This window comes from Aythya fuligula, chromosome 14, assembly GCF_009819795.1.
Source record: "Aythya fuligula isolate bAytFul2 chromosome 14, bAytFul2.pri, whole genome shotgun sequence".
In the NCBI taxonomy this organism is placed as follows: Eukaryota; Metazoa; Chordata; class Aves; order Anseriformes; family Anatidae; genus Aythya; species Aythya fuligula.
Window position 1 is genome coordinate 9,951,676 of NC_045572.1, and position 22,479 is coordinate 9,974,154.

At 48.4% G+C, this 22,479-nt stretch overlaps 1 protein-coding gene across 2 annotated transcripts; it reads right to left on the minus strand.

Annotated features, from left to right (window-relative positions):
* Positions 1 to 736: 736 nt before the first annotated feature.
* On the minus strand, positions 737 to 5,392 carry BOD1 (biorientation of chromosomes in cell division 1). 2 transcript variants are annotated; one of them, XM_032197109.1, is made up of 4 exons: positions 5,159 to 5,392; positions 4,289 to 4,413; positions 2,277 to 2,477; positions 737 to 985 (listed from the first exon to the last, which is right to left on the minus strand). In XM_032197109.1, the coding sequence occupies exons 1-3, from the start codon at positions 5,390 to 5,392 to the stop codon at positions 2,279 to 2,281; spliced, it is 558 nt and encodes a 185-aa protein (XP_032053000.1). In that variant the 3' UTR covers positions 737 to 985; positions 2,277 to 2,278. The 2 variants fall into 2 exon arrangements, with proteins under 2 accessions (XP_032053000.1, XP_032052999.1); XM_032197108.1 differs by having other exon boundaries at positions 737 to 1,069.
* Between the last annotated feature and the right edge of the window lie 17,087 nt (positions 5,393 to 22,479).

A 22,479-nucleotide genomic window follows, 5' to 3' on the forward strand; every position in this document is an offset into this window, starting at 1 on the left:
TTACTGGATACTTGACTTTTCATAAGGAGAAGAATCCTAATGTGCATTTTACTTCATGATGACATCCACTATCAACACGGTGTTGTCAGAGCTGGGTTCATCTATGAACCGTGTAGGGCTGCACTTCCTTAGGGTTCCAGCAATCAGGACTTGTGGATTTCATCCACTTTTTCCTTAAGAAAAAGATCTCGAAAGCTGGGATTCTTTTTGAAGTTTTTTATTGCAAAAGGTATAGACATTTGCTGGCAGAATACTTGATCACATTATCTATTTGACTGTCATCCAGAGGACACTGCATGCATTCAAGCTGAAAGCACAGGGCAGTTTCCACTAGGCACCTGAGAAATTTCACGGGAAAGAAAAGTCTTTCAAGTTGAAAGAGACAAGTTTCAAACTGACCACCTGCTCTGGTGCCCTTTGTTTCCCAGAGTTACCTGGGAAATAAGAATTAAATCAGCTATAGTCATAGCTAACTGTAAACATTCTACTGCAATGAAACAGAAATTATCGGGATAATTGATCCTGAAGTGTTTTTTCCAGTTCTAAACAGGAAATGTGTCTTTCTAGAGCAAACAGTGCAATGAGTTACACCTGACCTAGCACCTACTGCTTGCTACTGTATTACACAGCAGAGGTGTATGATGCTTCTTCACATTGGGCCTATAACAAAAAAATCTAACAACTCCTATGTGGCCTCCAAGAGGCGACCCCGATCCCCCAAACATTTTTTTTTTTCCCTCTGCTCCCAAGTCTAATATCTCAACCCCCTTCCCTATTCCTTCCAAATAAGATCTAATTTCCTTTTTCATCCTGCCCCCCTGCCTGAAGGCATGACTAATAAGAATACATGCTGCTCCCTGTATTGCTGTCAACAGCAAAATTATCTTCGCGATTCGGCTGTCCCTCCACACGCAGAACTCCAGGTCCATCTGAATTTCAACGCCTTCTGACAGGTCTGATAAAGGTGGATCATCTCTGGCAGATCCTGTAACAAATGCAACAAGCAATCCATTGCCAGTCTAGCAGGATGTGTATTTTGCAAGTGCAGCTGCTTAATATCAGGAACTCACTGCAAGAAAGAAAAAGAGTTTAGGGGATGGTACCTTCAAGAGTAAATGCATTTGAAGAGAGAATGTATAAAACTAATTAACAGTAGCACTGAGCTGCAGGTCATAGTGGACTTTTAACTACTTGAACCAGACAAATACAGAGATGTTTCAAGGCACTATGGCTGCAAGTCACAGATAACTCAGTAACTCGGGATGATATTACAGGCACTTTCATTTCTAACAGAAAGTTAAAAATCCATGCTCGTTGCTGTAATCATTCCAAGCAGAACAGCAGCCACTGTGGGTTACTTACTGCTGTCTTAACTTTTTCCCCAATCTACAGTTGATTTATCTTCTTCCAGAAAGCACTGGTAATTAGAACAATTCACAACTAAAAACCATACTGCATGAAAGAAGTTGGTTCACCAGCAAAGCTGCAGATTGAAGTTTCCCATCGGGATAGTGGTTCCTCAGTAATGTGCACACAGGCCTCGATATTCAAACCGACGCTATGATACAGGGCCTTAGCAGAGATGCACAGTCATTTGTGTTAAGACAGAGCAGCAATTATAGCCCCCTGAGGCCCCTTTAGTTATTTTAATCACAAAAGCCAGAATGAACTTGTTTGCAACAAAGGCACCCTCAGTCCTTTCAGCTGGAAAGATACAGGTTGCTCTATTTACACAACTCAATTGGAAATGGAGTTATTCACTCCCAGATCCCTTAACCTCACTGAATATTTCAGTCACTAGCAAATCAACACTCCAGGGTAAGTTCTAAAGAAGAGCTATCTAAAAATTTCAGTGCTGAGGCACAATAACTTGTCACCACTCCACTTCCAGATGTATTTCAGTAAAAGATATATTTTTAATCCATTTGGAAGTGTTCTGAAAGCTGTCCAGCCAATTCCATGTTGATCGCTGCTCGATATGCTTTTACAGAAATAAAAGGCCTTTTGGCCCGATCCAAAACCAGCACTGGCCGAGTCCACAGTGTTCCTTGATAGCTGTTTTACATCATACCTATGTCTTCAGTCCTAATATATTTTTAGCAGACGCTTAAGTGGAAGCAGCTCAGATGACTGCCTGACACAGACAACGTGCTCATGATCAAAGTGTCCTCCCTGTTCAGCCAGGAAGAATACAGTGCTTTCTCTATCTTAGGTTATACAAACTGCAGAGATGAGCTACGTGAAAGCTCTAAGTAGTAAGTGCAGAAATACAAGACCTTTAGGAGGCATCCTGAGATGGAGCAGGAGGATCCTTATTCTCGGGCTCCGGAGGAGGAGCTGGCACGCTTTCCTCTTTCTTTTGTGCAGCCAAAAATTCATGAATCGCCCTCTCTATCTGGGGCCTGAAGATGTGGTTTAGTTTTGGATCCACCACCTGAGAAATAATTCTGTCCACTCCAGCTTCCAGCATTCCTGACCTTGAACAAAGACAAAGGAGTCATTCAGTTCCTCTGAAAAACTTCTCCCCACTCTCCTCCAGTAATTCTCCAGAGCCCTCCTGTCAACTGCAATTAGCATTAACATGGTGAGAACTGCAGCCCACTCAGTAGATCCTTAACAGGGAGTTGTTTCAACCACCTATTTCCCCCCCCTCACCCCTTCTCACTTCTCCCCACAGAATTAACAACTGACATCTGGTCTCACAGGTACTTAAATGACACCTTGGACAGGAGCCACTTTAATAGGGCTCATGTGGAAATGAGGTCAACATGAAAGCAAACAAACACATTTTGGCACAAACAAGGGAAACAAGCTATTCTGAGGAAGGCAGGTGAGAGCAGTCTTTTTTTTGGCTGACTGGAGGGAGAAGAGGCCTTCCCCCAATAACATTACTGTCACTCACTTCTTGTAACTGTTAGTCTAGACAGCTGTGTATTAATTAAGGAAACAAGAACACGTAGCACACGGCAAAGTTTCTGGAACCAAGCACCAGTAACTGAAGTGACTTATTGCTTCGAGGGCCGCGTCAGACTCTTGGATTGTGGGGCACAGGCAGTCTGGGCTTAAGTCATGTCTGTGAGGGACAGGAAACCCCGACAGTGCCCGCTGCTTGGAAAAGCAGCCACAAGACTTAACGAGGCTGCGGATGCTGGTGGGTGACTGGGTGCGGGGTCACCACACATCACATCACCACTCACTAACAGCACGTGTGTGTCTGCATCCAGCAAAGGACAGCTACCCAGACATGCCTTGACAGCCTTCTGTGCTTGGTCCTGCACCCACAGAAGTGACAGGGACTCTCCAAACTCCCCTTTTCTTTTTTTATACTAGTAGCCTATCTAAAGTGAGCACTGTACGTTCTGCTAACTACAGGCTCTTTGATGGAACATTCTGCTATTGCCATTTCACTCTTGTGGCTGATTATCATGAAATAAGAGGATGTGTGAAGTGATAGGCATGTCTCAAGGACTTTAAGTAAAGGTAGAAAGTTCTGTACTTTCACTGGATACCCTCTTCTGTAATTACAGATTAAAAACTGAAACTAGCATTAGGTACCAATGATCTGCAGTTTCCATCAAGGGAAATGCAGCTTCTGCGTGCAAGACATTTTAGTAACTCTTCTTGGAAGCATAAATGCCATTCTCAAGTTCACTACTGCCCCCTCCCCACAACACTGCTTGTATCAATGACTTTTAGTCAAACCAGTTAAGGCTCCTACTTCAGGCTATGATGAGTTAGCAGCAGGAGGTGCTAAACTTAGATCTCTAAGCAGTGAAGTTAATCTGGCTTTCCTGCTGTGCTGGAAGTACATCTTAAATAGCTGTTAAAAAGCTACACTCTGCTGCATGAAACTGGGCTAGCCGCGTTTCATTACTGCCTGCTAGTGGTTGGAGCCTACTTAAACAAGCTTTGGAATCATTAGGTTTGTCTTTAAGTGACACGGGCTCTCCTCCTTTCAGAAAAGGAAGATCAAGGTTATTCAACTCAGCATATCAGGTACAGTTTTGCTAAGTGGGCAGTACTGGGTTTTTGCAGCAATAACTTGGCTGAGAACCTCACCATGCTCCCCAACTCTTGAAAACTACAAATTGCAGGTAAAGCAGCAACATAAGCCTTTCCGTGAGAGTTAAGACTGCATCCACTGTTACAATAAAACTCAAGAGACCGCAACAGAAGGTGCTGTGAGAAACTTAATGCTGCAAATTCTTATTTGACTGAGGTATCAAGATGGTTATACATTACTTATCAAATCACGTTACCACTGGTTTGCAGACCGGTGCTTACTTACTGAATCACACTCTGTCTGAGCCCATTTCGTAACTGGTTTTTGTTCATTGTTGGATTCCATTCCTGTTTGTCCAGGTGGGTCGATACAAAGTTGTCCACCTTCTGCCTCAAGTTTTGATAGGCTGGCTAAACAACAACAAAAGAAAATCCAGTTAAAGTGCCAAAAGATCCCCAACCTGCTGCCAGAACCCTGCATAGTACTTCTTTTGTTGTGTACATTCTTGTTTCGTTGTCTGTATTCAGACTTTCTGAACAAAGGTAAGCTTGTTTTACTTAACAATACAACTGGTAACTGCAACGAGCAGCCTGTCAGCATGCTGTTACAATAACAGAAATAACTGATTTGCTTAAAAATTGTTGTCTGCTCCTCATTTTACTTAGTGAAATACAAACCATCTGCGTAGACAGGAGTTGTTCATACAGGATTGTTCTTGTCTGGAAACTGTCTATCATGGAATTCCTAGGAAACCCAGTAATTAGTAAGCGTTGCTATCACCAAAGTGATTTGCTTCTGTGACACCAACATCAAAGCTAAAAATTGGAAGGGTTTTGTAGGTGGAAACTTAGGTTAATTCCCGTTTACTGGAAATAAAAAAATGGACAAGAACATATGGCCACTGAGGTTACGGTGCTGTGCAAGGAGAGTGTGGCAGCACCTAAACATCAAATGTGGTGTGAATGCGGGGCGATGCACGAAAGGGTCGGTAACAGAGGGGCAGCCACACCGAGGGCCGGGTCCCTCCGCCTGGGCAGCCCCCCCAGGGGCAGCTTCAGGAGCCGGCTGCGGGCTGCAGCACGGGCCTGGCGCCGAAACCGGCCCCTGAGGGACTCGAGACCGAGACAAAGGCCCCGGGGAGAGGCCCCCTCGCACCTTGGTGTCCACGTCGGCCAGGCAGTCCCTGCGGAAGCCATCGAAGAGGCCGCGGCTCTTCAGCTGCTCCACGATGATGGCGATGAGCTGCGCGTCCCCGGGCGGCAGCGAGGCCGGGTCGGCGGCCCCGGGCCCTGAGGCGGAGGCCGAGCCTCCCGCTGCCCCCCCCCCGCCCGCCGCCCCTCCGCCCGCCCCGCCCGGCGCGGCCCCGCCGCCGCCGCCGCTCTCCGACATGGCTGGCGGCCGCCACCCGCTCGCCTCAGGCCGGCGCCGGCGGCGCGCGGCGTTTTGCGTCGCCCCGCCGCGTTGCATCTCGGGGAGGCGAGTCCTTCCCCCTCGAGGCGCCCTTATAGGCGGCGAGGCCTATGAGTTCGGGAGAACTACGACTCCCAGGGTGCATCGCGGCGGGACGGCGGAGGGGAGGGGAGCGGGGCTGTCGCGGTGCAGCTTGGGAGTTGTAGTTCGCTGGCGGGGGGGGTGCTGAGGTGGGCCCTGTCAGGCCCTCGGGGGGCTGTGGTAGCCCCGGGGCGGTGCTGTACCTCCCCCCCCCCCCGAAATACAGTCGTGGGGAGTAGCCGTCCCGTCCTGTCCATGCCCTGGGACCCCCGGCGGTGTCCTGTCCTTCATGATTTGGGAGTGTTTTTCAGTGGGGTTGTGCGGACAGCACTGGTGTGAACCCAGAAAAAATTATTTTCCTGGGATTGTGTTCATTAAATCACGAACAAAAGGAAGGGCACCCCCCAAACCAGTCCTCTTAGGGCCAACCAACCCATGTTACAGCCACTTTTCCTCTTGCGTGGCCTCAGACACGCTCTTAGACACTGCTCTGACTGTGAGCTCTGGGTACAAACCCCATGCGTCAGTTTTGTTCCTTTCCCAGTCACGGTGCAGGGAAGGATTTAACGCAGCAGGACGTGCCAGCCACAGGGAGACCCTGCATGAGAGCAGTAATGCAAACACACCCCGCATGGGTGCCCTCTGTACCCTGCTGAACGAGTATGAAGGCAGCACTCTGTGCACTGTCCTCCTCAGCCTGATTAAAATTCAGCAGCCCTGACAAGCAGCATAAGCTGTCCCCTTCCATCTGGCACCTCTGAGGAGAGAAGAGAGGAAAAAAACTGGTGGTGTTTTACAGAGCCCGAGCTTTGCTCTGACAAAAGCATCCTGTGCAAATGCTGCGTCCCATGAAGAGGCACGGGCGCTGTCCTGCATTTCTCTTTAGTTTCACCCTGCCCAGGCAAGGAGCAAATGGAGGGCTCGGGGTCTCCGTGTAACACTCCAGAGGCTTCTTCCACCAGCACTCCGCTTTTTTTTTATAATATAATTTATTTATTAATTAATTTTGAGACCAGGATCTGCTGTCAGCCTGCCCAGTCCCACACGTTGCTTCTCGGGCGCGGCTGGAGGCGCCTGCCCCGGCAGAGGGCACCCCGTCCCCTCCTCTGCCCCGTCCCGTCCTTTACTCAGCCCCGTCCCGTGCCCTGCCCCGTCCCGTCCCCTTCTCTGTCCCCTCCTGTCCCCTCCGCACCCAGCCGGGGCCAGGCAGCAGCAGCAGCCCGAGGCTGCCTCTCCCTGCCCGCACCCATCGCCGGGAGACATCCAGCCCGGGATTCATGCCCTGGTGGCTCCCGCAAGCCGATGACCCTCCCAATTAACAAATGACCCAAAGACACTGTCACCTGTCACCCGCCCCAGCCGTGGCACTTGCCCGGCAGCGCTTCCTTCTTCAGCACAGCACGGGCAGGGGGGGCTTGAGGTGTGCAGAAAGGGGAAACCTGGTAGGTAGCAGTGCAAGTGAGGATTCGTCGTGTTTTTTACAGGTTGGCTGGCTGTGTGACCTCGCTTAAGCAGTGTTTGGGGATCTGTAGCAAAGAAAAGCCCAGCATTTCACCTCATCTGTAGGGTATTTTTGCTCATCATCATAGCCTGTTAAATCCCAGTGTGTGAGATAAAGCAGGCCAGCCCCCAGGGGGGAGAATTCTGGACCTGGCCGTGCGTCAAACCTAGCGCAAAATTTGTCAGGTCTGTGAACTTTTCCTCTCCTGTATCCCTGCCCTCAAGGAAAGATCCAGGCGGTGTGCACTGTTCAGGTCAGTAGGAAACTTGGAAGGGTGAAATCTTACCTGCTTTCTGCTGGTTTTGAAGACCCAGTTCTTGGGCCATAATACGTGTGTAGGGTGTTCAAGGCAAAGCTGAAAGCCTGAGGGAAAAAAATTATTTCAGGAGAAATAAACAGAAAAAAAAAATGTTTAGAAAGCTATTTGATGAAAATCAAAGCAATGACATTTAGTCTATTTTCCTATGTTACAAGCCTCCCGAAGCCCATTCCTTTGCTTGACCAAGGGAGATAAAAATGCTTGATCATAGTTTAAATTGGTAAAGTCCCACCCGTCCAGAGTCACGCTTTCTATCACAGAAGCTCAGCTCTTTTTGTCAGTGGGTGCCACCACCGCCTCCCTTCAGGTTTCCTCCGTTCACAGCCCCCACTCTCCACCCACCCCCTGTTGCTGTCACAGGAGCAGCAAACCAGCTCCTGTTTTCTTGGAATTTCTGATATCACGGGGAAAAAGTTCCCCTCAGCTCCAGCTGCCTACAAAAAGTCATGGACATGCACATTTGTGGTAAACATTGTAAATCCTGTTTTATACTGCACCATTGGTTTTGCATGATTGACATCATTTCTTCCTTAGATGATGTGTGTAGCTTTTTCCTACGGCATGATTTGAAGCACAAGCCCCTGCCCATGAGGATTTGGGGTGGGGGCAATCAGTGTGGCTGGCAAAGGGGAAGGCTCACTTTCCTCTCTGAGGTTTTCCAGCTCCTGTGTCAGTGTTAAATGATGCAGACTGGACGGAGGAGACACAGTAGGAAGCTTTCTCTTCCTTCTGACAATTTCCAGCCACAAAAGTAGAAGCCAGTTATTGAGTCTAGCTTCTAGCAGCTTTGGCCATACCAATGATCAGAGAAAGGTGGAGCTGCAGAGCCCCACTGCAGGGGTGGGGGTTGAAGCTTCGTACGCACGTTTGGGCTGCTAGTGACAAAATTACTGAACTCTGTCTGCTTCAGCTGAAAACTTCTAGTGTTTTAGCATCAGTTCTGGTTCTCTTGAAAAACTGGAGCATTGAACTGGGACCATGATTTGTCCAATGCCTGTGTGTTTTGGGTTTGGGAATAGCATAATGATAGAGCAAAAGAAAGTCTGTGTTAACCCCAAGGGAGATCAGACAGAGCCGAGCAGCTATGCAGGCAGTCCCTGCTCTGCATGGAATTCTGCCCCTGTAAATCCAATCACTTTATAAATAAATAAATAAATATTTCCCTTCTAATTTCCGTGTAGGAATAGCCTCTTAGGAATCTTGCCATGCTGTCAAAAAGCACTTCAGGCTGAAGTTGCACATTGAATTTTGTTGTCCCAGCCTAGCTCACAAAATGGGCACTTGACGGATGTGCATTTCCAGCCATGGAAAGCAGCATCAGTGCAAGGTTTCATCACCACCACCACCTTCAGTTTCCTCTGCAGGAAGGGCTTTCTGGGTTGGACACGGGGTCTCAGGAGGAAGAGGAGACTGTGAATGGGGCTCGTGCCTGTGCCAGTATCAGTGTGTCTCTGCAAAGTGCTGCTGGAGGCAGAGCTGGTACTGAGAGCCACACCTTGTGCAATGCAAAATCCAGCTGCTCCCGAGCAGGAGCTGTGGAAGCTGCCTCCCTCCCTCCCTGCTCTGGGACCTCCAGCAGTACAGACCCAAATCTGCTTTGCTGTTCTGAGCAGGTGAGCGTTTTCCCTGGTGTGTTTGCAACCTAGATATTGCCCTGATCTGGCTGCGCACCAGAACTTTACAGTACGTTTTAGTGCAAGCTGGCTAGGAACAAAGGTGATTCTGGCAGCAGTGTCAATGAGATGGAATTTACTCTTCCCTTTTAGCAGAACACAAGCAATGCCTGCCTGGTTTGCCTGTGCTGAAGGGTGTGCAAGTTTTGCATCGTGCAGATCTGGCTCCTTGCAGCTGGGAGGAGGGAGCTGTGCTCAGCCCCAGTCCTCTGCACCGTGGTGTTAACGACAGCGGTGCAGAAAGCCCTGAGGTAGGGAAAATGCATGTGTAGCAGTGAGGTCCTTTTGGTGTCCCAAGCTCCAGGTGGGCTGTTTGCTCTTTGCCTCAGGCCTTGAAGCGGTTAACGCGGCGCTCGCCGCGTGGTGGCTGGGCTGGGGTCAGTGCTGCAGCGAGCTTGCTTTGGCAGCCGGAGGAAGCGCCGGAGTTTTTAGATCCTGCGGATTTACAGAACGAACAGCTTGGCTGCACAGGTGGCAAATTATTGAAGGAGTTGAGAAGTCAAAGGAATGTTCACCAGCCCATGATTCTCTCCTGAAGAATGCACACCATGCGCTCAGCTTGCCAGCCAAAGCCCCGGAAGAAAATGTGTGTTCCCTGCACGTTTGCCATTCATGTTGGGCAACATACTATCCACAGAGCATATGCTCTGTGTGTGACACACTTTCTGCATCAGCCATGATTCAGACTAAGCCCCCAGCCCCACAAATGTGGGTATGGCCTGAGCTCATAGCCAGCTTTGCTCGTGGCAGTGATTCCAAGAATAATGTATTTACTCCTGAGGTTTAATGTTAAGGTGTTGCTTGCAAGATTGGGTGCTGTTGCCTTATAAATATTGCTGGTGTGATGGACGACATTGCAATTCCTATATGGGTTTATTTTTATATGTAAATAAATATATGTGTGTGTGTATGTATGTGTAAAGTACCTGCAGAGGTATCGGGGTGTTAGAACAGCAGGTAGGGACTTCAGGCAGACAGAGTTTGTGTATGATATGCCCATTTCCATCCAGAATGGTGGTTCTTGCTCCCTTTCTCCCATTCTCCCTTGATCCCTTGCCCCCTTTCTCCCTCTTTTCTCCTTTTTTCCCACTGTGACCCAAACCCTTAGGAACTCCAGAGCACTGTGTCTTTTAGTACCTAAGGCCAAACCCATTTGTAAGGCTGAGCTGCCTCAGAACTTTTCAGAGTTGTGCATGCTGTGTCCTCAAGCAGGAATGTCACTGTTGTTCATTCTTAAATCATTGTTTCCATTATTATGAAAGACTAAAAGCATGTGGGAAAAATAATATAAATATTATTGCCATATATGCAGAAGTGGGTAATTTTCCACACCCGATTGTCAACCGAAACCTTGGAGTGCATCTGTGTAACAGAACACAGTGGAGTAATCGGCTTTCGTTTGAGGTTTTCACATGTTTCGTGAGTGTTTATAGAAAAATAGCGATTAGGTTGATGAATTCAGTAACTGCCCCGCTATGCAGGGAAACAGAGGCTCTTTGGTGGCAAAAACAATTTGCTTGTGATTGCTCTGGAATGCAGAGACAGGGATGGGAATAACTCTGAGAAACCTCGGCTCCCTGTGCACACTGCCGGACACAATCGCGTTTCTCAAAGCTCAATATTCACCTTTCCCGGAGCCCATAGGCTCGCCTGAGCAGCGTCTCACTTCCCATACCACCAATTTTACTAGTGAGGGCAGTACTGCTATAAAAAACACCGTGAGAAGCAGCGTGCATGGCATGAATTGCTGCCTATTTCTGATCTTTCCCTTTTAATATCTGTGTCAGGATAACATGCCAGGATAGCCAGTTGTCCATTGCTTATTTTTACTGCATCACCTTTCCAGAAACTCTTCCCTGCAACTCTCTGTAGCTTTGAACCCGAACAGGGTTTGACCCTTTCCTTCTCCTTGCCCTACCCTACCTCAGCCTGGGGAATGAAACCCCATATTTAGAGCTGCTCAGTGGGAGGAAAGCGTGACATGCTGTAGCATTTAGGGACCTAATGCTGCCTGACAGCTGATTGGAAATACGCTGGTGTCAGAAAGGGAGCCAGCTGTTCCCTTACCTTCTGGAGGGAGGTAAAGACTGGGCTGTCACATCCAGGAGTCGAGCAGCAATTACCCTGACGTTAGAGGATGAAAGGATGCAAACAAGTAGGCTGAAAATTAATTTCTTTTGCCCCTCTGTTTCATGCATCCATCAGCGGTACATCTGGGCACTGCGAATCTAATTTAAAAGTGTAATTTCTATCCCAAATGATCGTGTTTGCTGTACTTTTTGCTCTCAAGTCAAGTTCAAGGGGGAGCAAACATGGAGTAGAGGTTATCGCTACCTCTGTATGCTTTGCTTTAGCCTATTTCTGGGTGGATATGTGCATGTGTATTTCTTTGCATGGACTACTAACACATGTTTTATGCTCCAAGTAAGTTCCTTGCCCCTTATTTACAGCTTGCAGTTTTCTTCCCTTCTCCAAGGACCTGCAGCTCTTGACCTTTTAGCCTAGTAAATTATTTACACGTGAAACAGTGAATCAAAATGATGGGTCTCAGGAAGATGCTGCTTATTCTCAGGGAACAAAACCACATTTATTCCCGAAATCTCCTTCCTGAGGCTTTCACTGTAGGCTTGTGTGTCCTGTCCTCCTCAGCCCTCCGCGCTCTGAGAAGGAGAGGCACTCCTTTTTCACACGCCTGGTTCATTTGCAGAGGGAAATGTCTTTCTGCCTCTGATTTTCAAACATCCCCTCGACATTTGGGGATGGGGTGAGAGGACGTTAGTTTGATATCCTCCCCTAAATGGGAAACAATGGAAGAATGCAAGGAAAAAAAAAAAAAAAGGTGTGCAGAAAAGCCCAGGTTGCTACAGAAATCCCAAAGTGAGGCAGATACCAGCAGGATTAGGGATGCTTAATGCTCTGAGCTAAAAACTTTCTGCTCCATGGGGCATCTGGCCTCCCAAACACTCATTCCTTGTACGAGAAACTGCTGACGTGCAGGCTGGTGGGTTACGATGCCCTGAACATGGTGTCTGGAGAGCACGGCCAGGTGACACGCTTTCCAGCACGTTTGCTTTTGAGGCCCACCAGTAGCTGGCTGCCCAGGTGGCATGCCTCGGGGCTAATTTTAATGTTTGCCAAAGCCCCCAAGCTCCGTGTCAGTGCTTGCAGTAACTCCACGCTTTTGAAGCCTGAAATAAAAAATAATAAAAAAATAATTAATAAAACAACTTCACGCTGGCTATTTTTTAAAAAACAAAGTTGTTTCACATCAAGGGCCTCTAAAGGAAGGTTACTTAAGGAGGTTATTTTTAATTCACTGTAAAGTACACATAACACTACTCAGTAAAGCTCTTTCAGACTCTTTGATGAAAGGCGCTATTGTAAGTGAGACAATTGTGCACATGGTGTGATGGGGAGGTGTTTTTTTTCATAGAGCTATATTAATCAAATCGAGAAAATGGTGCTGTAGGCTTTGTAGCAAGCACCTCGCCGAAACTCACACAGTTTTATCTGCAGGATGGAGAAAACATACACTGGGGAACGTGAGCCCAAGAAACAAAGTGGAACGAAAACAGAAAGTTATTTAAATACTTTGATTTCTTACCACATAATTTTGCCTATTGAGGGAATGTGGGAAAATCAACAAGAAGTCAACATTTGAAAAGCAAAGGTTTGTTTTGGAATTATCTCTATCAGCTTTTTTTTATTTTATTTTATTTTTTCTCAACACTGTTTCCCTTCACATTAAAAGGCTGGGACATGCCAAGCACCTCCTTTGCAGAAACCACCCTGGTTCTGAGTCAAAAAAAAGGAAAATAAAGCTTTCTGACATTATAAAAGTGAACATTCCAGAATAAAGTGGTTTATTTTCTCAAGAGCATAAGGAATTTCATGAAACATATATATTTCATGAGGAAAATGGCCAGTTTGTGGGTATTTCATGAGAAATGAAATTTCTACATCATTAAATGGCCAGAGAATAAATTGAGAAGGAAAATGTATGAGGTTTTTGAGAACTTCTAATCTTGTTTTAGTTTTAGAAATGACAACATGGTTTGATAGTTCTGCTGGAGCTGCCACTCACGGAAAGGTGAGTTACACCTGTCCTGCAGTGATGTATGGCCCAAAGGGTGTACCAAGGGAAAGAAAAACTTTTGTAAAGGTTTATTTTATTAAGGTTTATTTTCATAACATGGCCACGAAAGGAAAATCAAGTTGGTAATTGTCTTCTACACATTTTATATTTGGAAGGAGAAAAAAGCTAGGCAAGATCATGAAACCCTTGGAGAGAAAAAGATCTCATATCTTCCTCCCTATGTATAACTGCATTAAAACTTGCCTTCTTCTGAGCTTTGTGCAGTGCTCAGTGCCCATCATTTGTCTAACATGGAGTAGCCAAACACACCACAGCTGGTATTTGAGATCCTTTTATCCATCCTTCTCCATACACACACACACAGAGACAAAAGTTAGTTTCCTTTAGGCAATGCAGAGCCCTGGGAGAGCGGCAATTTCTTTGATTGCTTATTGTAGCTGTAGCACTGGAGATAAAAGTTTAATGCATCCTTATTGTCTCTGTGCTTTTAAGTATTCAGCTGCACCGAGCAATGCACCTTCATCCACGTAACCGACTGAATGCAGTGGTTTAAGATTAACAGATTCAATGTCAGTGCCGTTACCTTTTTTTTTTGTTAGTGCTCAAGGAATAATTTGCATCGGAGGTGAGCGTCGCTGTAACAGCCCTGGCAGATGGGCACTGTGCAGCTCAGGTATGAGACAATGCAGACAGACGGGTTAGTAGAGGCAATAGCAGCAATCCTCGGTATGATATTGCTGTAACAAATGATGGGCAAAGCAGCTTGGAAAAAAATGGGGCTGGCCCCTATTCAAATACAGCGAGCTGCTGGGCTGAGCGCTGGGCCACAAGGGCAAGCTGAACCCTGCTTCTGAAACAGAGGAGAGGGTCTTTGGGCTGGATCCCCATCTCCATCATCCTCTCCTCTGTCCTAGAGAGAAGTGAAAGCTCTTTTAACCAATGCAGAAATTGCAATGCCACTCCCATTAGATAGGAACAAAAGAAGAGGGAGGCCAAGTTTTGTGCTGCCCTAATTTTAGATTGACATTTCCATATTCCTCTCGCCTTTTGTCACAGTGTTGGTTTCCCCTTGCAGCTCCCAGGAAGATGCTCGTGCTATTTCCCTGGCATTTCCTCTCCCCTCTCCTAACCACCATTCAGCTCCAGTTGGAAAAGGGAGGTCAGGAGAAAAGTGCCCTTTAGCTGACACTCGGGTAACCCAATCCCCGCCCTGTTGGTCGGCTGTGCCGAATTCCAACTCATCTGGTTGCACTGAGGGCTATTGTACCAGCCCTGCCATCAGAGCCGGGTAATTGATATGCTTGAAGGGACTTTAATGAGGAAGAAAGCTAATCAGTTAATGTAAGGGGAGAAAAATAAGTCCAACAGCCTTGTAGTCCATTTTGTTCCACTGCAGCTTCCCCCAGTGCCTAGCGTGGAGCCTCATTCGGGCTGAGCGTGGTGGAGCTGAAAGATTGGCAATCCCTAGCAGCGGCTGCAGAGCACAACTGGGTTCAGGGTGTGTGTCTTTGCCATGCTTGGTGAGGATGGGGGTGTGCTGGTCTCCTCCAGGGAGCATTTAGGAGCTGGGGGAGCTGCTGAAGCTGGGACCTTCCTCTAAAGGGGCTGCTGAGGACCAAGGGCCCTGTGCTGGCCCAGCAGGCTCACAGCAAGCGAGGCGAGTGCTGTTGTGGGGATGTGGGACCGCAACACACACACCTGGATGTGTCCTGTTTTTTGAAGTTGATGTTACAACAGAAATTGCAGCCAGAGTAGTCCCTCTTCTCCATCAAATGGATTAAAAGGAATAGGCTCAGCCTTCTGACACATTTCTTCTGTGGTATCCTGAAACGTCCCCAAATCCATCCTGGTATAGCACAGTCCTCACCTTTATAGCCCTGGGAAAAAAAGTCTGAAATGGATCAGAGAGAAGGGCCTAGATAACATCTCTCTCCTGGCCTTCATTTTGTTCACCCATTTACTGCTCTCCCTGTACTCGGACACACCGAACAGATGATTTGTGTCCCCTCTCTCTAGGGGAGAGAGGTCAGAGGGTCTGAAAGGCTTCAGAAACCACTGAAGTCTGTGGGAGTCTCCTCTCTGACGTTGATGGATGCTGACACTGTCCTTTGGGGAGGAAAAGATCAGGAAGAAGGGATGGGAAAGAAGAAGGAAAAAGCTGTGGAGTAGGACTAAGAAAACAAAGAGATCCATAAACAAATAGGGCTGAGCAGTGTTTGTTCTGGATGAATTTTGCTTCCCACCATGGCCTTCAGATTTGTATTCTTTGCACAGAAATCCAGTTTCTTCTACGAGTCCTGTAAACACCACCTGCTTCTGGTGCTTCAGATAATGAGATGGGCTGGAACGAGACCAGACCTTGGGCACAACCGGGGCTGAGGCCGATCAAAGAGGGGAGGCAGCAAGAACTTATCAATTATTTGAGAGAAAAGTCTCATAAAAAGCCTTTTTCAATATAAGTAGAGTCTTGCTGAATGTGGTGGGACTTTGGGGAGTGAGCAGTTCACACGAGATGAAACCCTTCTAGCTGTTGGTGATAAATAACGTTTAAGGACATCTTTGAGGTATTGATCTATAGCTGCTGCTGTGTCCTTGCTTGCTTCAGCCCTGTCTTGAGAGCCTGGGGATGGTGCATGGTCACGCTCTGTAGGGCAGTGCATGGTCTGGTCCTGCTGTTACATGTCCTTGTACCCTTTTTCCCATCTCCAAATGCCTCATTCTTAGACATTGTTCATCCTAGAGTCACATCAGAGCAGGAAGGTGATGAGAAGGAGGTCTCCGTGTTTAGGAAGGAGGTATCCACACAACCAAATACCCTTGTCAGTGCCTTAGATAAGCTGGATTTGTGCCTGTGGGCACATCTGCAGCGCTGCGTCCACTTCTGGGCTCCCCAGGGCAAGAGAGAGAGGTGGAGGTGCTGCAGAGACCAGTGAAGGGCCACTGACATGTTTAAGGGACTGGAGCATCTCTCAGGTGAGGAGAGGCTGAGAGCTGGGACTGTTCAGCCTGGAGAGAAGGCTCGGGCGAATCTCATCCATGTGTACAAATTCCTGAAGTGAGTCTGCAGGGAGGATGGAGCCCAGCTCTTCTCGGTGGTGCCCAGTGACAGGGCAGGAGATGATGGGCACAAACAAAATGGGGGAGGTCTGAACATAAGAAAACACTTTTTTTTTTTTTGCTGTGAGGGTGATGGAGCGCTGGCACAGGCTGTCCAGAGAGGTTTTGGAGTCACCATCCTTGGAGATGTTCAAGAGCAAGCTGGATATGGTCCTGGGCAGCTGCACCGGGTGGCCTCCAGGGGTTCCCTCCAGTCTCAGCCATCCTGTGGCCGTGATGTGTGTTCATACAGACCTTCTTCCTTCAGGATGCCTGGTTTCACCTTCAGCCCCATGCTCTTAAGCCAAGGTGACTGGGGGAGAAGATCAGGTGCCCTGGGCTCGATGCCCGTGCCCATGGCTGTGCATCCACGTGCACCGCCCCTTGCCCACAGCCACTCAGCACGCACGTGCTGCGAGCACTCGCGTACCTCCCGGCGCCTCTCCAGGTGCTCCACACCCACGCTCCCCGTGTTGCTAGTGCTGCTGAACGCCCGTTAGCAACCAGGAGAAAATCTCCCCAAAAGGTCCTTTTAAAGGGAAAACTCGAGAAAGGGAAGGCACTCGCTCTGCTGCCGTGTGGAGGAGGTGCAACGCTGCCACTAGCGAGCGGCCGGCTGCACGGCTTGGGTTTCCCAGAGCTGCTCTGTTTGCTTTCGCACTCTGGACCTTGGCATTTTAATGGCATCTGTGTCATTTAAATTGCAACACCCTGATGTGAATATTCATGGCAGCAGTGCTCTGCCAGTCATGCTTGCCAGGTCCTAGGTGTGTTTGTTAAATGTGTCAGAAGAACCATTATCAGGCACAGCTACAAAGGTTGACCAAGTATCTGGGACTTAACGAGAAGTGCTTTTTTTTTTTTTTTTTTCCTTTTTATTATTATTATTATTATTATTATTACAAACTTGAGGTAGTTCCTTGCTGAGTGCACTTCCAGCCCGATTTCCACCCTGCGCAGCCTGCCTGTCTGCCTATCCACTGCTCCCTTCTACCCTCCAAAAACTCTCGGCCAGATTTCAGCTAGGCTCATCAAATCACGAAGTTTCTACAAATTTTATGAAAACTGATGACTAGATAGCAGAGAAAGTCCAAAATTAGTCCCCCAGCGAGAGCAAGACAGGCAGAATTTAGCAATCAGCCACTGTTTGTAGCTCCCGGCCAGCCAATAAACCAGTTCCTAGTTGTGTCCCAGCTACAGCCTCTGCTCCCTCTTGTGCTGCCAAGCAGAGATCCTGGCTTTTGGGAGATGGAGGGGACATTGCTCTGGGGAAAAAAAATAAAAATATATATGTTTACAGACACAGGACCCAAAGCTGGTGGAAGCCAGGCTTCGTTGCTTCTGGTACATGCAGAATAACTTGTTTTGATGTGTAGTTTAGAGACCTTAAAAAAAATCGGTAATGCGAACCAGTGCTTCCTAGCAACCCTACAAAAACAAAGCAGTCTGTGCAGCTTCGCCTTCCTGAGCCACAGTATTGGGCTCGTTGCAGGAGCAGATTTCAGTAGGAGCCTTCCAAGGGGTTCCAGCGAGCAGGGAGCAGGGGAAGGAGTGCTGGCTTGTCCCTGCGTGCTGGTGTCCAGCCCCACATTCCTTGTGTAGAGGAGTTAACGGAGGGATTGGGAACAGGGAACACAGATGGGAGGCTTGGGTTGTGTTATTTAAGAAGTGAGCAGCAGCAGCAGTGTGTGTGTACGGGAGACAATTATGAAGCTCCTCTGTTTCTTTGCCTTGTATTTTGTCAGTGGAGCACAAACGATACAGGAACTTCATCTCACATTAAACTACTTCTTATATAATTATTGCCATGAGCGTGCCCGTGAGGTGCTGTGGTTAGGGTTCAGTACAGGTTGCTTATCTGAGTGCAGTGCTCTCAAAATCCTCCTCAGGCTGCAGCTTCTCAATGGCATTTATTAAAGGCAGATTGGTCATTTTAGCTCAGTTTTGTGAGATGAAAGGAGCAAGATTTGGTGCGGGATTGCACCAAAATATGCTTGCCTCCTTACTCGAGGCAAACTGGCACTTGTATCCTGTGGGATGGAGGATACACACACACTCTGCAAAGAGCCCTCGTGCTTTGAGACCTAATATCCGTGTCTGTCCTCCACGTGGGTGAAGGTGCCGCCAGTTTGCCTCGAACAGAGTGGCGAGCAGTGCAGAAGTGTCACCCTGCTCCTCGCCATCCTCGCTGCTGGCTCCTCCTGTGTGCTGCAGCAGGTGCCCCGTGCCCTTTCCCAAGCAATGACCTGTCAGCTTTTGGCTCCTTCCTGGGACGGGAGAACAGTGAGTACTACAGCAAGGGACTCCTGCGGGGAGGGCTGGCCCCTGGCACAGAGGAAAGGAGTTGCAGCGAAGTGCTGAGGCTGGATTTACCTTCACACGGCGTTTGGCTGAATCATGGTGCACGGCTGGATCTTACAGACCTCCAGCGTGAATTTCTGAGGCTGTCCCAAATTGTTGCCCCGATTCAGTGGCTCTGGGAGGTCTGCAGGAGTACAGGGTAATCTGGGCTGCTCCCTGCAGGCTGCGCTGATGGGTGCACGATGCAGCTCCAGCTTACCAGGAGCCCCGGCCGCATCCCAGGGTTGGCTTACCAAACACGGCCCTTCGTCTCGTGTCTTGGAGAATACGAAACTTTCCAGGCCTGACAAGCTGTACAAGCTGTCTTAACAAGACGGTCTGTTAATATTTACTAAGTTTTGTAATGACCTCTGGGCTCCCTTAACAGTTTTGGGCAAACCATGCGAGGCTTCCTTTCTGGCTGAGCTTTGTTGTGTGCGGAGCAGATTCAAATCCCAGCTGAAGGGGGCTTGAAGAGGGGGGGGAGGATTGAGCAACACATGGAACCGACCTGAGGAAGCTGCTCCAACCCTCCCTGAAAGGAACCAGCTGAATTCCACACGTGCCGAGTGGCTACCGTTGTGGGCCACGAAGGGTCCCCGGAGCTGTAAAACCTGTGGGTGCCATCCCTTTACCCCAGCGTGATTTTCTGGCGCCCTATAAAGCTGCTGCATCACAGCATGCCTATGCGCCGCTGTCACCACGCCACCAGCCCCACGGAGCTGCGGCGGCGTGTCCTCCTTCCAGCAGGCGAGCTCCCAAGGGGAGGCATCCCCGGAGCACGCTCCAAAACAGGCAGCCGGGAACACAAAGTTCAGCGCGAGCTCCGAGCGCCTGCAAGTTCTGCTGCAGTGTCCTTGAGTGCCCTCCCCCTGCCCCGAGCCTCTGCCTTGAATGCTTTTGGCTCCTACAGCCCGAGCCAGCGCGTGAAACCTTCCCTTCCTGTTCCTCTCCAGCTCTTCCAGCCTTTCCCTTCTTCCTCGCCTCTGCCTTTTATGATCACTCTTTCCTACGGGGAGAGATCCCAAGCACAAATCTGTTCCTCGCGCTGCAGCTCTGCAGCCTGGTTGCCTCTTATTTTGCTCCTCTGCTTGCTCTGTGGTGCAAAGCAGCGTGGCTGTAAGGTGGGATTCAGGACAGCGCTCGATCTGTCTTGGCACCCACAGCTGTCAATCCCAGTAAAGCCTGACAGTGGGGGGATTTGGAAGTGAGGATATTCCGGTTTAAAGGTACATTGCATTACATTTTAAACTATTTTTCCTTAATGCTTCTCTCTGGAGCAATAAGGTGCTGTTTGCTTTACAACTCGCTGCAGTATTTATAGTTTTTGTTGCTAAAACCCAATGAATCCGGCATGTCTGACAAGTCTGAGTGGTCAGTCTATCAGGTCATCGCACACTGAGAGAGAAATTGGAGTCTGAGAGCATGCACGAGACCAGGAGCTGATGTTATTGAGGGTTAGTGCAAAATGGGAAGTAACAGCTCCGGGGAGCGCTGCGTAATGCAGTGTTCGGCATGAGCAAGCAGATCTTTTTGATCTTCCTCCATTCTCTGTACTAAAATCAAGCTGGATTCTGATTTCATTTGGACCACTGGAAATTATGAGAGCTGATAATTCGAAATATGTAGAAAGTTTTCAAGTAGTGAGCTGACAGTTGTCATGAAAATCAATACTGTTAGCAGCTCAACTTCACAGCGACTGCTCCTTATTGACACAGCTACGAGTCAGGCAAGATTTGGCCCTTATTAAGGAAGCTTTGTTATGGCTTTATAGTGCATACGGAGAGAAGAATTTCTTTAGTGATTTGCAAATGTTCATTTCCAAGGTTTCCTCATGTGGACTTCAGCGTACACACCCCAGCCTAGTGACACCTGGACTGGGACCATTGGAGATGAATGGCAGTAGGACAAGAAGAGCAGTGAGGGTATTAACACGGCATTATCTCTTTTATTGCACCTAAAGCACCTGAAGCACAGCAGGCATCTGGGCACATGCAGCTCCAGAGAGCCTCGGGCACTACAGAGCCTGGGTACCACTGACCTGGGGGTTTCCCCTCACAGGGATGCTCCCCACCTTACGAGTGCTGCACCCAAGAATGCTATAGCTGCTTGGGAAGAATGCCAAAGAAACCATACAATAAATGAAGAGCTGACCTTGGGATGTTTGGCCGGGTGCCATAGGCCGAGGCACCGCCATCCTGCAAAATAAACCTTCCCGTCCTTAGCACGGCAACATCTGTGGAGGATAAAGGCCAGCCCGACTGCTGAGGCTGCTGAACTGTCACCCTGTTACAGTGCAGGGGGATCTGTCCCAGCCCCCTGTCCCAGCCCTGACGGATGTCTCCCAGCCTCGCTAATGAGATGCAAGCGCTTGGATTTGCACGCCCGCAGCAGGCAGGCTCCTCCCGACGGAGCAGCCATATGGGCAAACTTCAGGTGTCTGCATCGTGGCTGCATATGCTTTAACATGGCTTTTTTTATTTATTTTATTTATTTTTAACTCTGTTTCCTTTGCTGCCAGGCTATATAATGGCTTTTTCAGCTTCTTCCCTGGCATCCTAGATTGTACTTGAATGGAGTTTGTCTTGTCGCCCTCTAAAATGAGGTGTCAGTGGATGGCTTCTCACTTTGTTAATGGAGCAGACCCTGAGCTCCCTTCCAGCCTACAAATTGTCCCGACAGTGGTGGCTGTGGGTTCCTAGGGTGGCAGATGGGACTCAACATCTAAAAGCTGATGCTGTTGGTTTGGATTGAGGAAACACCCATACTTTGATCCTGATACAAACCCATACCATTATGTGGTGTATCAGTCCTCAAAAGCTGTACTGGATGCCCAAAGCACATGGAGTGGCTGCGGTGTGCAGTACAGGGTGGGATGACTGGATAAAAGTGGCTGCACCACGAGGTTTTGAAGGTTTTTTGAGGTTTTGATTAACAGCAACACGTTTGGGGCATCCCCAGTCCTTCTGGCTTGGAGGAGCTGCTCTGTTTAATGCAATGACTTGAAGAAATGTCCTCTTGGCAGTGGAAGGGCAAAGCTTCACCCAGATGCCGTGGGTTTTGTGTGCACCCAAGTGTGGCTGTGCTCTGGAGTCCTGAGTTTGCTGTCCCAGGCCCCTGGGAATGTGTGGTGCTGGCACTCCCAGGGGATGCTGAGAGGTTTCAGGTTGGAGAAAGGACAGTTTGCATGGTTTGCACGTAGCTTAACGCCTTTTCCTCAGTCCCCCTAAGAGCCATCCGTCGTGGGAGGTCCCTGTACTTGGTGGGGGAGCTTTAAACTCAAGGCGTCTAACAGCGGCGTTGACATTTCTGTGAGTTCATTGCCACTGATCCTCCTTTCATGTAGCTTTTCAAATAAAGGGTGGTTTATGAAGGGTGATACCCAATGCCGATCAGCGTTGACATTGCAGATTTACATCGTTTCTGAAGAGTAAAACTTGTCCCGGTGACCTTGCCACAAATTTCCCTTTGCCATGTTGTCTGGCTTGCTGTAGCCTCTCCCTGTACATTGCTGTGCTCTTCTGTGCTCCGAAAGGACTCTGCTGGTTTGGAGGACACAAGATTCATGTATGAGATTAGCATATTTATAGATTATGTAAATATCCATATAATTTATACCAAAGTACTGTGTGCTGCCCAAATACAATCTCTGCTGCCTCCATCACACAGGTGCACTTCATCACAACCTACCTGGGGCATTACCGTGGCCTCAGACGTCCCAATCAATCAGTACGCGGATTCTGAGTGTGAAAAAAGACAGAAAGCATCTATGGGGAAAAATCACACCTCCTGCCATCTGTTTTTCCTTAACCAAAAAACTCCCCAAACTCACAAAATTTGTCAATGCGATACCAACAGAAATGTTTGCTGCATTTGGATGCGTTTATGCGATGTTTCTATTGCTTGCTGCTTTTGCTTGTCTCCTGTTTATGAAGTTAATGCCAGGCTTGTATCACGGTG

Bases quoted from the DNA above. Each gene is read 5' to 3' on its own strand.
- BOD1 (XM_032197109.1), bottom strand. From the start codon at position 5,392: ATGTCGGAGAGCGGCGGCGGCGGCGGGGCCGCGCCGGGCGGGGCGGGC. The intron at 4,414-5,158 runs GTGCGAGGGGGC...GTTGTTGTTTAG, and splicing joins TGGCCGACGTGGACACCAAG to CCAGCCTATCAAAACTTGAG. The intron at 2,478-4,288 runs GTAAGTAAGCAC...TCTTTGTTCAAG, and splicing joins CTCAGACAGAGTGTGATTCA to GTCAGGAATGCTGGAAGCTG.